The sequence below is a fragment of the Balaenoptera borealis genome (assembly GCF_965194805.1).
Source record: "Balaenoptera borealis genome assembly, chromosome: 1".
Lineage (NCBI taxonomy): Eukaryota > Metazoa > Chordata > Mammalia > Artiodactyla > Balaenopteridae > Balaenoptera > Balaenoptera borealis.
Window position 1 is genome coordinate 48,331,526 of NC_138860.1, and position 16,854 is coordinate 48,348,379.

The 16,854-nt window shown below is 46.1% G+C and overlaps 1 protein-coding gene across 7 annotated transcripts in view; it reads left to right on the forward strand.

The window, feature by feature from the left end:
* The window catches only part of RGS8 (regulator of G protein signaling 8), a 135,847-nt gene that overhangs the window by 100,969 nt on the left and 18,024 nt on the right, over positions 1–16,854 (forward strand). For 3 of the 7 annotated variants that reach the window (XM_082401389.1, XM_082401390.1, XM_082401391.1), the window contains 6 exons: positions 4,807–4,922; positions 6,057–6,129; positions 7,485–7,632; positions 8,042–8,170; positions 10,604–10,705; positions 11,727–11,791. In XM_082401389.1, the coding sequence (XP_082257515.1) occupies positions 8,145–8,170; positions 10,604–10,705; positions 11,727–11,791 (193 nt within the window). In that variant the 5' untranslated portion in view covers positions 4,807–4,922; positions 6,057–6,129; positions 7,485–7,632; positions 8,042–8,144. The other 4 variants (XM_082401387.1, XM_082401388.1, XM_082401393.1 and 1 more) reach the window with 3 other exon arrangements.

Below are 16,854 nucleotides of genomic sequence, written 5' to 3' on the forward strand. Positions count from 1 at the left end.
AGAAGTATAAAAATAATGAATAAAGAAAAGAGGATAGAAAGAAGAAAAGCCTGCAGGGAGTGGTAGGGAGACACATGAAGGCTCAAGAGGAACAAAAGAAAAGGAAAATAGTAATAGAGACTTATGTAACCCACTATCCACCAAGGTTGAAAATCCTTACAGATGTGTTTCATACACTTTTTGCTGTCACCTAGATTAGCAGGTGGCAAACATTAATCTTTGAATAATAACATCTATTTGTTTAGTGTGTTTTCCCAAACAGCTTATCAAATAGCTGAGCAGGTATCGTCGAAGTAATCCTCTATGTAAAGTAGGGAAGCAGTAGGAATTCTAATTCCCATTTTACAGATGATGAAACAGTTGATACGGCTAAATAATTTGTCAAACATTGTGCTAAACTTGATGACATTATCTAATTTAATACTTATAACAAGCTGATGACATTGGTATAAGGATCGTTATAATCCTTATAACAAGCCGATGACATTGGTATAAGGATCGTTACAATCCTTATAACAAGCCGATGACATGACGAAAATAACACTCAGAGAGGGAGAGTAACTTGCCCACAGTTACAGATCTGGAAAATCAAGGAGTGGGGATGGAAACTCAGGGCTGTCAAACCCACTGTTCTTTCTTTCCAGGTCAGTCTACTAAGTCGTCAATCTTGTTTTGCATATACTTGCTCACTGGCAAAATTCCATTTAAAGAGAAGCTCAGAACGTCACTAAATATAATAACAGGGTACAGTGTGCTGGAATTTGCAGAGCATTTTCCTTCCCACAGACTGTCTCATTTCTTTCTTTTAACCACCTTGAAAAATAGGGCAGGTGTGTTAATTTGTGTTTTACAGATGAGGAAATTGACATTCAAAGCTTTTGATTATGTTAGTTAGTAATCAGGCAGCTAGTAAGGGCAGTTAGTGTCACGGAGCCAGTTAATGGCAGAGTTAGGACCGGAGGCCCTTTCTTCTGATTCCACATCCCGTGCTTCTCGGGTCCTCTTTGCAAATCTCATGGGCCCACACCTTTAGCTGCTACTTTTTTCCACGTCCCCTCTGATGTTCCTTGTGCGAAGTCAAGCAGGCTTATTACAAATTAAATATCTGGATGCCTGAACTGATGAACAGGAAATGAGGCTGCTAATGCTCAGAGGAATGGAATCGAGATGCATTTTTTTAGCGGAATTTTGGGCCAAGTGGCCTCTTTCTGTCCTTCCTTTCCCTGTGTCCTTCCAGTCTCCATGGAAACCCCAAATCAATGTGGCATATGTTGATTCATGTTTCTACTGTTACTAGGAAGCTACAAACTGGAAATTGCTTTTAAAAGATTTGTGGAAAAGCTTTAGCATGCTCACCAGAATTCAAATCTAATATCAAAATGACTGTTTTTTTAAAAGCTTTTAATGTGGTCCTATCCTAGGTGGTATGTTGATTAAATAAGCACACAGGGGGCATTTGGCAATAAACCTCCTCTTCCACTATCGTGCCTTTTAAAAATATTATATTGCAGACTGTAATTCCCTTTATCTTCAATGTAATAACATTTCTGTGGCCTGTGTGACAATGGCAGGTGTCCTTTTGCTCTTGATTAATTCCACTCTGCCCTGACCAGGCTGTTGGGAACAATAGTTTGCAGATGCCATAGGTACCTGTGCTGCTGCCCCTGGGTGTCATTAGCATTAGACTGACTTCCCTCTTGACCTGGAGACTGCAGAAGTCTGGTGTGTTTCTGCCATAAGGAACCCTCAGTGATTTTTCACATTTTCTCATGCACTCAAAATCAAATACAGCTGACATTTATTAAACACCTGCTCCATACCGGGCAATGAGAATTTATAGCAAGGGGAGTAAGTCAGAGAGTCTGTCTTTGCGGAGCACACAGTCATTTGGGAGGCTCTGAAAACATAAATCACAAGGATAAACTACAGGCTGTGATGCAGGCTGTCAGAGAATCACACAGCACAGCGGTGGTGTTGGGATGGGGGGATTCCTCCTGATTGAGGAAGTTCTGGAAAAGCTTTGGAAAGGAGAAATTTTAGCTTGGAGGTATTGGGTTTTGAGAAGGAGCTAGGAGTTAAGAGGCAGACCCAGGGTGGGGACATTCGGGGCAGAGAGACCAGCAGAGGAATCAGGTGTGTGCTTGCGTGCATGCGTGTGTCTCTGTGTGTGTGCACACGCACACGCACGTGTGTACAATGGGATATGAGACTGGATAGGTAAATGGGACCAAATTATTGGACTATCAGGCAGGACAGAGAGCTACAACGGAGCCCATCAAAGACTATTATACTGATGATCTGCTTTATGGTACCTATTCAGTGGGTAACTCTCGTGGAAGTGGAGTGTGCCAGCAGGTTTGTGAGGAATGGGGGTGATGAAACGGGGGCAGGAAGATCAGTTAGTTAGGAGTGGGTGGGAGGGCATAGGCGTTGTGCTGGGTGCTGATAACCTCTGACATGGCAGTGTCAATGGATGGGAGAGGATGAAACTGAGAAATATACCAGAAATACAATGACAAGGTTTAAAAACCAATTCAGCAAGGGGAATGGAGGAAAAGAAACCCCAAATACCTGCACTTGTTACCCTGAGGGGCTAGAACAGAGTGACGTCATGAACACTTGGAGGGGAAGGTGGTTGTTTTGGGGGCAGTCGAGTCTGTGGGGTCTGAGAGGGGTGGGGCTGTCTAGAAGACCTCTGGAAAAGCAGCGTGGAGCTCAAAAGAGGCAGGACCAAAGCACTGATTCTGGAGAGAAGCCGTGGCCGGTGCCTGGGAGGACTGTGTGTCCCAGGAGCAAAGGCAGAGTGGGACAAGCAACAAGGTACAGGGCAGCGGGTGATGCCAGAGCAGGGCTTATCGTGACTGTTTTCCTGGGAAAAACCATCTGTCTCGAACAGCGGCAATGTTCTGCGTCCATTCTTCAGCCAGCAACTCAGGAGCAGTAACCAGAGAAGAATCCAGAGCTCTGCATCCCTGGACCAGAGTCCAAATAGCGAGTGCCTTTCTCATTAGCCCTCCAACCTGCTTGCCTTTTCCTGTCTCTCTCCTTCAGGAAAGAAGACCATGCTAGGATGCTTCTTACCCCCTTGGTTTGGCTTAATACCACGCCCCTCCCTGACCCCGGGGGTTCTTTATGTACCTGCCTCTATAGGAAGGAAGATTAAATTAGAGTCCTACCTTGAGAGGGGCCTGTGCTAGGTCTGTGCCGCTCAAACTGGGTGCTGTGTGCTTACGCCTTGATGTTTAGGAGAGTTTTGGTTAAAAAAAAAAAACGTTTGGAATGCTTTTAATTTTCTTTTTACTCATGCTAGAGGCATGTCCACACACTCTCAACCCTCTGTCTTTATATTCCTGTTCTTTCTTTTAAAGCTTTATTCATTGTGATATCTTTCCTTAAACATTTGGGTTGGCTTATTGACTTCCTGGTTAATATTGATCAGCTTCCACTTGAGACTTGGGCCCATCTGCAGCCCTGCCCTGTCTCCGTGGTGCCTTTAAAATCCTGGATACAGGACTGGGCAGCTTAAGACTTGGAGGAGTGCTTCATCCTCCCATTTGAGCCCCGGTTGAGGTCCCACGATGACGCTGCCTTTGTGCTAAGGCGAGAGGCGGAACAGAGGCTGGAGGTATGGAGTTTGGTATCAGACACCAGCTCTGCCACTTATAAACGACTTGTCTCTGTTTTCCCATCTGTAAAGTAGGGATGATAAAGATGCTGGCCTTGTAGGTTTGTTGGGCGAGTTAAATAAGATAATGAAGTGCCATGTTTAGCACAGTGTCTGGCACATACTAAGTGCTCATTAAACATTAGCCCTGGGCAGGGAATCCAGGGGGGATCCACCTTATAAAATAAACTTATCTTGGATTAGCGAAGTGCTTATCAGTGGACTTTTATTCTCCAGTTTATCTGTGTACCTCTTACTTACGGTGCAGTACACCAGGGAAATGCCCAGGAGTGTAGGATTCTCTTTATGCTTTAATTCTAAACCCCAGCTAACCTCAGCGTTCAAGACAGGAATTCTGAGGAATGGAAAACATTTCTTTCGCATCTCCTTTTATAACGCTAAGTTCCTTTTACCTAACAGAGGGGCACTGTGGACATTTTCAGAGAGAGACAATGAGTTACTGTAGAGGCAGCAACAGAATTTTTATTTCATCCTGTCTTCAGGCAACGTGTGGTTGCAGCAGAATCAGTGCCCTGTGAGAGTACAGGTTATGCACCAATAGATCTGCCAGGAAAGACTGGGTCCAGGTGTGACGTAGTAGAAAAAGCTCTGCTCTAAGAGTCATCAGAAAACAAGTTCTGGTCCTTGAGCTGGCCTCTGACGTGTTGTGTCACTTTGAAAAAGGCAGGTCACCTTTTCTACCCTCAGTTCTCTGATCTGTGACACAGGGATAATAATACTCTGTCTGACTATGGCATGGGGTTGTCCAGTGACAATACATGACAATGCTTTCTACGTTGTAAAAGGTTCAACAAATGGAATCTAGTATCTTTATTATAAAAGCATCACTTTCCATAGAGATGTCTGCTGCCTCTAGCAGATGCTGCCTTCTGAGTTTCAGAAATGATTTGCAGCAAAGTCTAGGTACATTTGGAGCTAGGTCCTGGGTGGGAGCAGGAAGCTCTGCCTTAGAGACCTAGAGCGGAATGGGGAGAAGGTAAGTAAGCTTTATCCCAGGGCAGCGGTTTGTAAACTTTAGCATGCACTGGAATCACCCGGAAGGCTGGCCCCATCCCCAGAGTTTCCAGTTCTGTAGGTCTGGGGGTGGGGCCTGAGACTTTACATTTCTAACACATTCCCAGGTGGTGCTGACGCTGCCGGCCCAGGGACCACACTTGGAGAACCGCTGTACTAGGGCGAGCAGGAGGAGAGAGTCCTCCTTCTGGAACTGAGCTGGGCAGTGTAAAGATCCATGTAGGTAAGGTGATTTGGAAGAAAAAAATGCAGAAGACAGAAAAATAGAGACAACATGCAGATTGGGCAGAACAAAGGGAAAAGTCTCATTCCGTAACAAATGCAGGTAGGGGGAAGTTGCTAGGTGATGGATGAGGGAGAGAGGTGAATTTCCATTGTAAGGAAACCCAGGTGAGAGGCAGGAGCATTGACTTGGAAATACATGTGTCTGGGGAGGTGGAGATTTCTCGTTAGGAAGTGAGGAGTGGTGTGGTTGGTGCTGGGGCGTGGGACGGGCTGGGAGAGGCATGCCACTGCAGAGTAAGAGGGACAGCTGAGATGTGGCAGAGCGGGGTAATTTCAGGGCTGTGTGGTGTGGCTCGGTAGTGCAGCACAATAGACATCGGGAGAAAGGGGGTGGAATTTATATGTGTGACCTGCCCCGTGGCTTTCTTGCTGTCTGCATTTATCACATCACGTCACACCCAACAAGACAGCCCCCTCCTCCTGGTTCATTAGGAGACTTGATTCGGCTTGGCTCCTGCAGTCAGCAGCTGTCTGGGGCAAGATCTTTACGCTCCCTGCTCCCTAAGCAACAACCAGCCTTCGGCCAGCAGCAGAGCGTATTAGAAGAGACCCCCTGGACCCTTGATTTTCAGCTCACTGGTGGCGGGAAAGAGTTAATACCTCTGGCTTCTTTGCCCCCTGGGCAGCCTCTGGGTGCAGAGGAGGGCAGCTCTGGGCTGTGGGGACTCCCCCTGAGCTGCTGAGCTCCGGCCAGAGGAGCAGGGAAGCACTTAGTGAGGCTGAAGACGAAAGTGCGGGAGGAGTGCCAGGCGAGCTCTGCTCAGGGGCACCTCCTGTATCCTGCCAATGAGGATGGGCGTGCAGACTGTGCCTGGGAGCTGAGCCGCCGCCCGCTGGGTGTAGGCTGCTTCAGTATTTACCGAATGTGACAAGCAGAGAGCAGAGCTTTCGGCGGGGCCGCTTGCTGCCCGGCTCAGGTGGTGGGAGGTGTGTTGTGCATGTATGCAATGTGAATATGTGTGTTTGTGTGCGTGTGTGTGTGCGTGTGCAAATGTGCCTCTGTGTTCATGCACACATGCCCTTCACCCGCCAAGGATTTGCTTGCTAAGAGAAAGATCTACTCTTTCCCCAGAGCTCCTTACCCGCAACCTCTCTGACTATCCCGTTGGCAAAGACCCGCAGGCCATGAGGACTGGTCAAAGACAGTGAGTATTGCTTTGGCTTCTCTCTTTCCTCTCTGGGTGCCCGTGTGGGCTGATTGCATTATGCATATTTAATTAACCTGTCTCTCCATGCATATTGATTGCTTTCTTCCCGCTGAGGCTCTTAGTTTCTCTTCCCCTCTTTATAAATCTTTGCTCTTTGCTTTTAACCATTTTTTTTTCCTTGAGTATCCTCGCTTTCCAATATGTCCCACCCTGTCTGCCCCAGAGTCACCTGTAACTTGATGCCCACTTATTAGGGCACATGTAGCATGGTGCCATCATACCCTCGGCCTTCCTGGGCTCTGAGTAACCCCAAAGTCTGTCCCCTAGAAGTCGAGGGCCAAATGGGATAAGAGCCCCTAGGTGCTGGGATGAATGAGAAAGATGGGGTCAGAGTATCCTGCAGATTCTTACTTAATCGACTTTAAGTTAATATAAGGGGTGGTGGAAGGGCTGAAGGGCAATGATGGCCAGTGCTGGATTTGGAAGAGAGAGAGGCAGACATCTCAGCAGCTCTCGGAAGCCAGCGTGGATTAGCAGTGGGATGGGAAAAGCGACAAGGCAGTGACAGGAGACCAGGTGATAACTGCCCCAGGTGACCTTGCCTGCTGTGAATGTGGGTGATAGCGCCTGGTTCTGCTGAGCCCCAAGGTAATAAAGGAGACTTCCCCCTCCTCTGGGGCTATATCCCACAGGTCAGAGAAAACAAGGCTAAGGTACCCCAAACAATGATTTCTAGAGACCCTTACAGCTGTAAAGGGCTTTGATTTCCCGACTTCTGGGCAAGCAGGTGTATGCACGGTTAGGACAAAGATTAAGGAAATGTCCTTGCTGTCAGGGAACACAGCCTTGGCTCGGTCTCCCAGAGATGAGCCTTTACACGAAGTCTAACTAAATTTTTTTCCCAGTTTTAACAAAGCAGTCTTTTAATTTGATTGATTATAGTATTATTAGAGAAGGTTTTTTCAAAAGTATTTGTGAAATGTTCTAGGTAATATCAAAATAATTTCACCTGCATAGGTCGTGTTGGAACCTTATCTATCTAAATTAAGTTTCTTTTAAAATGGATTCTATGTTTGGTGTCACGGTTCCCCAGGGGAACCCTTTATTGGTGGGCTGCTCTCCTCATGTGTTTCTTCCTGTCAGTTTCTTCTGTGGGAATGAAGGGTTTGATGCTCTGAGAATGGGACCCTCAGGAGAGACAGATTATTAGTCTATCAGGCCTCTACCTCAAGACCCCCTTTCCCTGATGCCCTTCCTGCTTCGGGTCGGGAACAGGCCAGTCTGCAGAATGTGGAAGGTCAGGCAGCCTCCATATGGGCAGGAAAGAGTGACTTGCATATTCATTTCTTCAGCCTGTGCCTGTGATCCCTGCAAAGGAGCAAACCTGAGTGGTGACAGTGCCTGACAAGCCTCCCTTGGAGTTCTTCCAACCTTCCTCCCGCTCACGCCCTCCCCAGGCTCCGGCACTCCCACCTCTGGGACACGTTCCCTTGGAGGGAGGTGAGAAGCAGCCAATCAAAGGATTCTGGAGCAAGTGCTGACCACTCCTCCCCCACCCAGGGCTGGCTGGTCACTTGGGTCCCACTCGAGTAAGACACAGAGAACTGTAATTTTTGGCTTGCCATGCCTGTGCTTTCCTCCCCGGGGGCTCGTGTCCCACTTTACGCTGATGGCCAGTGGTTGGGGAAGCAGGACCTCCTGACCAACAGGCAGCAATGTGAAGCCACCCAACAACTGGTCCTCATTCACCGCCGGTTGGTCACCCTTGCTCAGGACCAGCAGACATTCGTGGGGCACGGGGTGGGGTGTGGGGGGAGGTATTCCGTTGGCAGAAAGTCACCTGCGAGGACTTGTAGTGCAGTCAGATAAGAGAGGGGGCCCGCTCTTACAGCAGATTCTTTGATTTTAGGTGAGAGGACGTGAAAGGGTAAATCCCTGTGCCCCGCAGTCTTATCTCCCGCCCTGACGTCCCTGCACACCAGCCAGAGGGTTAACTGTAAGCGGGTGCCTGTATGGCCGCTTTACTGATGCCACGCAGGTAACTGATACTAACCTCTCTTCTCATCCCTGCCACTTTCCTCTTCCTCCACCTTCCCACCTCCCCTGCTGTCTGAGCCTGCTCCAAGCCTCCTAATGCCGTGGGTGGGCCACTGGCGTCCGTCCCCCAGGCCTCCTGTGTGGACGGCGCTGTCCTTCCCTGGGTGCCCCTTGCAAAGTTGGGGCCTTGCAAGCAGCATCTGCAAGGCCCTCCCGCACTCTGCCGGGACCTATGGGGTGGGACTGTGCATGAGTGTGCATGGAACCATTTAGGGGTCTCTGAGTTTCCGGGGTAGAGAAGAAACACGAGGGCAAGTCTAGTCTTTTTCTTAAGTGACCTTAACCTTTGACTCTTGCTTCTACTCCTATTATTTCAGGCTTGTCTAAAAGGTTAAGTCTCAGACAAGATGGAAAATAGAACTATTTTGCCCCAAAGAATATTTTGCGGAAGATTTTTGCGAACTATTTGGGAGACTTACTGTTGTCTTGGTAACAAGTAGCAGACTTTACCCTGGCCCCTGCTAAACCTTGTTAAATGGCTTGCATGGATGTGCCGTTTTTTGAAATCCTCTTAATTGCCCTTTAGGGGCATCGACCTGACTCTTCAATGATTGATGTTTCTGAGGCACCAAGGAATGAACCGACTCACTCTAAGTCGGTTCTGGCCTGTGGTGCAGCCTGGGCAGGACCTGCACTTGAATTCATGGAATGTGATGACTCAAGGGCCCTTAATCAGTTGCCGCAATAGCCTAGTGCTGGGGCACCCCGTGATTTGTAACAGTGAGTGGACATGAGATGCTCACTGTCAAGGAAGGGAGAATGGCTGTAGCCAATATTTTGAAATGCCAGGAAATCGATGGCTTCACAATGCACCTGGCTGAGATGAGCGGTAGGGGCACAGATTGTGCAGAAGAGGAGATATTTCTGAGAACTTGAATGTTCTGGCCTTAAAAGACTCCTCGGAGATGGACTGTGGAATACAAGTGTTGTCCATCCCTACCAAATGTAATACCACCCCCGTAGACATTTGTTGGATAAGATTTCTGTGAACAATTACCAGGGTCAGAGATGAAAACCCATTTGAAGTAAAAGAAAGAGCTTGAATTGGATCTAACATCTCTGCCCAGGTCCAGGATTTGAGAAAATGAGGAAGGGAAAACCAGGCTGGAAGAACTTCCTTTCAACAAAGAGAATGACATCTTCTAGGACAATTTCCATGGAAAACTGTTACCAGTGTGCATGTGGCAGTCCCCTTTTATCAGTCACTCTTAAGTCCTGATTATCCCAAACCCCTCCCTCTTAGCTTTACCCTCCATCTGAGGAGTTGCCATGGTTAAAGGCCAGGGGTCAGTAAACTTATTCTGTCAAGAGCCAGGGAGTAAATATTTTTGACTTCATGGGCCATACGGTCTGTGTTGCAACCACCCAACTCTGCCCTTGTGTTCAAAAACAGCTTTAGACAATATGTAAACAAATGGGGTGTTGCATTCCAATAAAACTTTATTTACACAAACATGTATCTTGCAGGGCTGTAGTTTGCCAATCTCAGTGAAAGGTAAAAGTGGCCTAATATTAAGAGTCAGAAAGAGACATTAGCATAATTTCTCATTGGATCTGCCACAACAAATAACTACTAAGTGTCTGGTCCTTAGGAGAATAAAAAATATGAGAAATCTAAGCATGCATGTTACAATTTTACATATGTTGATTGAGATAAACCAAAATATAAATAGGTGTATGAGAGCTTAGTTAAGTGAAAGTGCTGACAAAGGGCACCCTGGTTCTTAATGGCTGATTGTACCCACAGCTCCTCCCCACCTGTAGGCATCAGTCCTCACTGGTCTGTAGCCATTCATGTATAGCCTCAGGTTTGTGGGATCGGTAGGAAGGACCTGAGGTAGAACTGACCTGCCCTGAAGCCCCATACTTTGTCTGTGCTCTGAGATTCTATGACATGCATCCCTGTATCATGCAAGCATCCCTCTGCTCTCCATATGGGTACCACTGGGGCTCTGTAATCAGGAGTTACTGCTGCTGCTGCTGCTACTTTGCCCTCCTAGTGGGAGAGCAAAATGTGGATTGTTATTATGTCATCACTGTATTTCCTTTCCCCACAGAGAATCCTAATTTAGAAATTCTTCCAAGCTAACGACCTTCATTGACTTACCATCAACTTGCATGTCAGCTTTAAAAAGCCTTAAGCCTCTAAGGGTAGGGGACCTATTACTATTCCGGTAGTCAAGATGGGGAGTGAGTATTGCCCTTGATCCTCTAGGTGTTTCTCCTCTTGTTTATGAGATCTTCAGGGGCCACCTGGGGAAGAAGGGGAGGGGGCAGTGCTGGCTCCTGCCACAGCAACTCCAGGGGCGCTTTATGGGGCTGACAGTTATTATTATGACAGTTCCCCATCCTTCTGCCCCTGTGCTTGTTGCAGGAACAAAGGGATGAGGACTCGACTGGGATGCCTGTCTCACAAGTCCGACTCGTGTAGTGATTTCACAGCTATTCTTCCCGACAAACCCAACCGTGCTCTGAAGTGAGTAATATGGCCACACAGCATTCCCGGGGTGCCGACCATGGGATGCCCACTGTGGGACTATACAGCCTCGTCTTCTCTGGTAGATGGCTGAACAGATGAGCCGAGTGACAATAATTTCCTGCCTCTTGGCAGCTCCTTTTATATCTCTGAACATGAATGAAAAAATGTTATATTCCTTTTCAAAGTGTATGGCTTAATGATCTCAGAATAGGGACCCTCTTTTTCTCCTAAGAAAACCATATCATGCACCACCCTTATAAAGCTGCAGTGTAGGATACTTCTTGGTTCTACTTAGTTGTCAATCTGAGCTTCTCAGTTTGGAAACAAATTACTCAAATCTACTCTAAAATTCTGCTTAGGTTCAGATAAACTGGATCCAGTGCCTATACTGTGTTAAGTGATGTCACAGATGGTACCTCATTTAACCCTCACGGGGTTCTGTGATGGGTGCCGTTATTCCCATTACAGATGTGAGGAAGCTAAGGTGACAGTAAGAGATGGAGTCAGGAGCTCAGCCTAACTTTTTCTAAGTCCAGTTTCTTCCCATTGTTACTGTGACATATTAATTAATTAATTAATTAACTAGAAGTATAGTTGGTTTACAGTGACATCTTTATTTTTATTTTTTTAGATTTTTTTTTTTTTTTTTTTGGCTTGTGGGATCTTAGTTCCCCGACCGGGAATTGAACCTGGGCCGTCAGCGGTGAAAGCCCAGAGTCTCAGCCACCGGACTGCCAGGGAATTCCCCTACAGTGACATCTTTAAATGATGCGCTTTCTTAGTTTTGCTTTTTAGACTGAAAGTCAACATATTAAACTTACAGAATTCCAATCCTGAGATTTTTCCATCAACTACTTAAGAATATATACATTTATAGCGACAGGATTGTAGGAATCTAGGTATGATCTTCATTTGCCCTCCATTGTTTTGATTTATTCTCCTGAGCAAATCTCAGTGGTGGCTGAAGGAGAGGAGGTCGTTTCAGAAATATTCAAGACAGATGTTTCTTCTTTCCTAGGAGACTATCCACAGAAGAAGCTACGAGGTGGGCAGATTCCTTTGATGTGCTTCTCTCCCATAAGTGTAAGTAGAATTCAGGTTTCATCAGGTCTCGGCAAATCAATCATTTTGTAAAAGATGCACCAAATACCTGCCATGATCCAGGTACTGTGCCTGGTGTCCAAGACAGCTCCAGTCTCTGCCCTCACAGAGCCTCCTGGCTAGAGGACCTATAGACAAGAAAACATAATTTAAATGCAGTGGGAAGAGGGCCCTTATTTTGTATTCTGAGCTGAAAGGATGGTCCCAAGGAGCCTTCATGTTCTCAGCAACTTTAGCAAGAAAGAATTTGGCTTAGGGCGTTGCAGTGATGTGCTCAATGGGAATGACAGTCTAGATTCCATCCAAAGCTTGTTTCATAAACTGAGATGACCTCCCCCCAAGTCACTGGAGAGCCTCAGGTTACTAATCAGTCAAATGAATATTCTATGCATTTTGTTATTGACTTGAGTTGGCAGAGTTTTGAGTTTTCTTGTCCCTCCTTATTTGGGGTGTTTACTACCCCAGCTGTACTATACCCCTCAACTTCCGACTGGGTACAAGTTTTATTGTACACACTTCTGCTATCCTTCCTCTTCCATTTTCCCCTTTCCTCATCTTGTATGCCTTCTGTTTCCCACAAAGGCAAAAAGAGTTGTGCACTTTGCAGCGTGGGAAGGGCATTTTGATGGCGGCCAGACTTTTCAGCTCTTGCTTTTTTCTTATCATAAGCAAGTCCAAGTTCCTTGGGCTTTACATCCTAGTGGCATGAAAAACATGGGAGTGGGAGAATAGGAGTCAGGAAGTGTCTTTTGAAGAGAAAAGAAGGTTTTACACAGACATTCAGGGCTCCCCATAAATTCATCTTGCTGATATTAGAAGTCCTGATTGATCTGGGAGCAGAATGGCTTCTTTTAGTTTACAGCGTTGTTTCCACTTACTTGGGGGGCATAATTCTGATACAACAAAGTGAAGGGCATTGTCTGGTACTCATGCTTGTGTTCTCGATTTTGACCCAGCTCGGCTACCAGATAGTTGATGGCCTTGATGGAGTCCCTCAGTCTTCAGAAAATGTCTTTAGAAGTGATTTTGCTTTCATCTGGATGAGGAGTTCCCTCTTATTATGCCCCTCATCCTAGTACTAATTAACGAATGCTTTGACTAGATTTTAAAACAAAATGCAAAATTTAAGAATAAGCACATATTGTAGCAAGTAATTTTGTGAGACAAATAGTCATTTTAGTGTTCTATGGATTACACTTAGGAAAGAAAATAAAGCAGAAGAGAACAGCACATGTAACATATGGCTATACCCCCCAAACAGCAAACTTCTGTGGTGAATCTGCCGAGGTAATGGAATATGTACGATAATACTTAGGATTTGATAGTTGTTTTTTATGGGGCGATTCTGACTTATTTTCTGGAATCACATTAGGCTAAACAAGTGTCACTATCAATTTACACCTTCTTTCCTGGCTGGATTTGATTCAAGGTCATCTTGAAGTTTGGTTTCTATTTCAGCCTCATGATTGACTCAGTTTAAGTCACTGAGGCCGTTTCCTCATTCTTAAATGGGGATGGAAATACCTGTGTGCTACCTGTCACCTGGGTGTGAGAATCTTCATGAGAGGACAACTTTAGATGATTTTGGGTTCTCTATGCAAAGGTGTTTTGTAAGAATATGGTGGAGTTTTTCAAAAATGATGCTTGTATTTCTCAAATGAAAAATAACTGTGGCTTGAGAATAAAAATGCAAGTTTCACTGCCAACGATTAACGTGAAGCCTTTATAGACAGAGTTTATGATGGTAAAATTAGTGGATGGAAGCTTACGGTATGTTTGGATTGCTGCAGTGGCAAGACCCGGTGATTTAGAGGTTTAATTGTGTTTGTTTGACTCAATGACTTTGAGAGCTAAAGACACTTGGTTCTGCTTCTATCAGGGGTGCTTTGGGTTTCCAGGAATGCAATCACAATTTTCTGAGTTGGGGATTCCACTAAGGAGTGTTACAAGCCAACACCAGATTGCTTCGCTTCTTTGTAAAAAAAAAAAAAAAAAACCAGTACAGAAATAAGCTTTTTGAACTTTGAAGTTCTGTGCTCCTTCTTGGAGTCTGATGCTCGTTTTTATTTCTGTTTAGTACGGAAATAAAAAGCCAATGGAGTGAATGTCTTTGAGAAGCAAGGGGCTTTTATTCAGGGGCCTCTGGCAGAATTGCAAGGTTCCCGTGAAGCTGTGGAGGGTCAGAGCCCAGCCTACCTCCAAGAGTGTTGACAACTTTCCGCAAGTCTAATTAATTTGGGTTAGTACTGTGACTCAGTTGGGGCTGATTAAGCTTTTGCAAAGGGATTACATGTGTGCTGGTCTCTTACGAGGGACAGCAGTTGATCAGAGGTGTGCAGGGCTTTCAATTAAAACAACAAAGTGTCCTAAAAGAAAGGAGAATGACTGAACGACTGGGCCATGGAAAAACGCGTGTTAGTCTAGAGCCCACTCCCTGGTAATTCTCCAGGCAGCTGTCCTCCCTGAGTTTTCTATTTCGGAAAATTCACATAATTGTTCTTGTTCCCATTCTCAGTTTACAGAACATCTCTGCCATCCTGCTCTGCCTGGATGTTTAGGGCACTCATTTACTCTAAAAAAGGTGTCCTGAGTCTTCATTACGGACAAAATCTATGCTAAGCAGCTGATGGGAGAGGGGCCCCAAGATGAACTGGACAGTCCTGCCCTGGTGGAGAACGCAGGTTTCCGAGAAAACAGACATAGATACAGATAACACAAGAAATAAGGCCACGTGCTAAGACTAGGGGGCCTCAAGATTTCAAATAGAATCCTGACATTCAGTGTTCCTCTTAAATGCCATCTTGTCGATGTTAGACGTCCTCACCGATCCGGAGCAGAAGGGCTGCTTTTGGTTTAGAGCATTGTTCCATTTAATCAGGGCGTGTACTTCTGCAGAATTAAGAACCCTGACTGGTAGTCAGACCTCTCGATTTTGACCCAGCTCTGCTGCTAAATAGCTGGGCAGCCCTGACGGAATCCTTCAGTGTCTTGGAAAATCTGTTTCCTCATCTCTACACTGAAGGATCTGGATCCAAGGGGGGCTGGATTGAGTTCTGCCCTATTATTCTAGGATGCTGTCTGTAGCAACCACCAGGATTGGCAGTCACTAGTCACCTACGGCAGGTGGTTTGAGACCATGGTGCCTGCAGGGTTATGTAAAACTGCTTGAGAGGGCTTCCCTGGTGGCGCAGTGGTTGAGAATCTGCCTGCCAATGCAGGGGACATGGGTTCGAGCCCTGGTCTGGGAAGATCCCACATGCCACGGAGCGGCTGGGCCCGTGAGCCACAACTACTGAGCCTGCGCGTCTGGAGCCTGTGCTCCGCAACAAGAGAGGCCGCGATGGTGAGAGGCCCGCGCACTGCGATGAAGAGTGGCCCCCGCTTGCCACAACTAGAGAAAGCCCTCGCACAGAAATGAAGACCCAACACAGCCATAAAAATAAATAAATTAATTAAAAAAAAAAAAAACTGCTTGAGAGTTGAAATGGCTTGAGCAACCCGATGAGAGGCGAAGGTACCTGTGTTATGAAGCTTTCTCCTCTCCTTGGCAGGATCCCACTGGGCAGGGATGCACCTCGTGGGTTCAAATCTCAGGAAAAAAAGAAAGCAACTTTTACTATTTTTTAGAATAAAAAAATCTGGAACGTAAATATTTGGGGAGGAATTTTATTTCCAATTACATTTGCTTACAAGTGCAGTGCAGAGCTAAAGACGCACCCGTGGAGGTCTGGGAGATAACCACTTGCTAAGTGCTCTTTTTTTTTTCCTAACTAACAAATGAAAAATGAAATTGAAAGTGCTGATGGCTTCATTAGATAGGGAGGGATTTCTACTGTGTGTTAATTTGGCATCTTTCTCCTGTTCATCCAGTGACAATTATAGACTTGCTGTCTGTGTGTGTGCACCTAGTCTGTCCCCAGGGGCATGTGTGCATGTGCCCACCTCTGCAGTTCATACTCGGGAGAATGAAGGCTCCCAGCTTGTGGGAAATCTTTTCTGACAGGTTGCTGGAGAGCACGAAATTCTGTGTCTTCTGCTTTTATTCTTCATGAGGTTCAGGCATATGCTTGTTATTTGTCCAGCTTTTAGTAGGACGTTCAGTCCTTAACTCTGAATCAATTCTCCCTCCTTCCCTCTGCCCCTCCCTCCTGTCTTTGTTGTTTTTTTTTTTTTTTTGACGTAAAAGTTGAAATTCATCCCAGTTTTAAGGTGAAGGTGTAGACAGGGTTTCTTCCCTCTTTCTTTCAGCCTGATCCCCCACCTGGATGACAGACCACCTCCCCCTGGGCCTCCATGTGGTCCTTAGCTTTGTTTCATTGTTTGCAGCGCATGGAGGGTCCCCGCCAGGCCAAGGGAAGGCTAGGTTCATGGAATAGTGTAACTGAAAGCTGTTTTGCATTTGCAGAGTTAGTATTCATCTCTGAGCAAAAGAGAGCAGTAAAGAAGCTTTTAGTTTAAAAAAAATTAGCCCCTTTGGGATAACGATTGAGATATAGAAAAATAGAATGAAGTGACCTGGTCACATAGCAACCAAGCAGAAAACCCCACACAAGCAAACACTAAAATTATCAGCTCATGAAATTCCTTACTTGTTCATGCAAATGGTCTTTAGCTCTAGAATGTACCATTTAACAAACAGATTTCCACCTGTCACACAGCTCTCCTCACATCCCTCTGCAAGCCGAAAGGTTCTAGAACAGTGTCACTCAAAGTGGGATCCAAGGAAGGCAGCACCAGCAGCTGATGAGCCGATGGCAGCCTGTGAGAAATGGAAATTCTTGGGTCCCATCTCATACCTACTGAATCAGAATCTCTGGGAGTGGGAACCAGCAGTCTGTTTTTGCTCAAGCCCCCCAGTAATGTTGATGTGCGCTGAAGCTTGAGAAACACTGCTCTAGAACACAAGTACGGGAAACTATGAACCTGGAGCCTCCTGGCGGGGCAGGTGGTCTGTGCTTTCAAAGAAACATGCTAAAGACTGTACTGCCGTTCTCCAAAGTTCTCAGGCAGCACATCCCTTTAACGGGACATCGTCCATGTGTTGC